The sequence below is a fragment of the Cucurbita maxima genome, unplaced genomic scaffold (genome assembly GCF_002738345.1).
Source record: "Cucurbita maxima cultivar Rimu unplaced genomic scaffold, Cmax_1.0 Cma_Scf00017, whole genome shotgun sequence".
NCBI lineage: Eukaryota > Viridiplantae > Streptophyta > Magnoliopsida > Cucurbitales > Cucurbitaceae > Cucurbita > Cucurbita maxima.
This window is the reverse complement of record NW_019272033.1, coordinates 659,189-660,363: the sequence shown is the minus strand read 5'-3', so window position 1 is coordinate 660,363 and position 1,175 is coordinate 659,189. Positions and strand designations below refer to the sequence as shown.

The 1,175-nt window shown below is 37.5% G+C and overlaps 1 protein-coding gene across 1 annotated transcript in view; it reads left to right on the top strand.

The window, feature by feature from the left end:
- The window catches only part of LOC111491793 (calcium-transporting ATPase 10, plasma membrane-type-like), a 20,616-nt gene that overhangs the window by 17,589 nt on the left and 1,852 nt on the right, over positions 1–1,175 (top strand). Inside the window, exons 26-29 of the mRNA XM_023140833.1 lie at positions 107–223; positions 499–597; positions 743–880; positions 967–1,067. Of these exons, the coding sequence (XP_022996601.1) occupies positions 107–223; positions 499–597; positions 743–880; positions 967–1,067 (455 nt within the window). The remainder of the gene's footprint in view (positions 1–106; positions 224–498; positions 598–742; positions 881–966; positions 1,068–1,175) is intronic.

Below are 1,175 nucleotides of genomic sequence, written 5' to 3'. Positions count from 1 at the left end.
CCCCCCCCCCCCCCCCCCCATATATATGCAAAAAAAGAAGCTAAAAATTTTATTTGTATAACGTGTAATAATTGAGATTGACTTAAATTTTTCTGGTTATTCTAAGGTGATGGGTCGATCCTCTCCCAATGATAAGCTTCTCCTTGTGCAAGCGTTGAGAAAGAGAGGACATGTAGTTGCTGTAACTGGAGATGGTACAAATGATGCTCCTGCATTACACGAGGTTTGCTACTACCTATAAGTCACTACTTTTCAATCATTGTTAAGTAAAGTCAGTGACAGGCATCATTAATAAGAATAGTAGTAATTATTCTAAGTAGATCCCTTGCTGCAGGGTGTGAATAAACATGATACAAACTGCTGGGCCCTGAGAGATATCCGTAGTTTCCTGATAAAACAATTTGATCTTGGAATTTTATCCCTGATATCTGTAGTTTCTGGCTTGCTGTTTTCCATTTTATTCTTCAACGTTTTAAATTCTACTCTTTCTGAGTGTAGGCAGATATTGGTCTTGCAATGGGCATTCAGGGGACAGAAGTTGCCAAAGAAAGCTCAGATATTATTATTTTAGATGACAACTTTGCTTCAGTTGTGAAGGTCAGTCTTGTTATTCAAGCTTCTTTTTTATTTTATTTAACTTTTTGTATTGGAAAATTACCAGCAGTTATCTGTCTCATTGGTGTAACTAATATAGCCTTTGATACATGGTCCGGTGGGGCCGATCATTGTCGGCTGGATGCAGGTTGTACGGTGGGGCCGATCAGTATATGCAAATATTCAGAAATTCATCCAGTTTCAGCTTACGGTTAATGTTGCAGCACTTATTATCAATGTGGTGGCAGCAATATCCTCCGGTGATGTCCCACTAAATGCTGTGCAGGTTTGTGCACTCTTTCTGTTGGGTGCCATCCATCGAGTATCATCATAAATAACGTGTTGATTGACATGTGTCTACACTTTTGACAGCTTTTGTGGGTTAATCTTATTATGGACACTCTTGGAGCATTAGCGTTGGCTACTGAACCACCAACCAATCACCTCATGGACAGGTCACCAGTTGGTAGAAGGTACACTCTCGTTGTAAATTTCTACAGATATTTGCAGAATAATTCAAGTTTGATGATTTTTTTTTTTTTTTTTTTTTTTTTTTTTTTTTTTTTTTTTTTTTTTTTTTT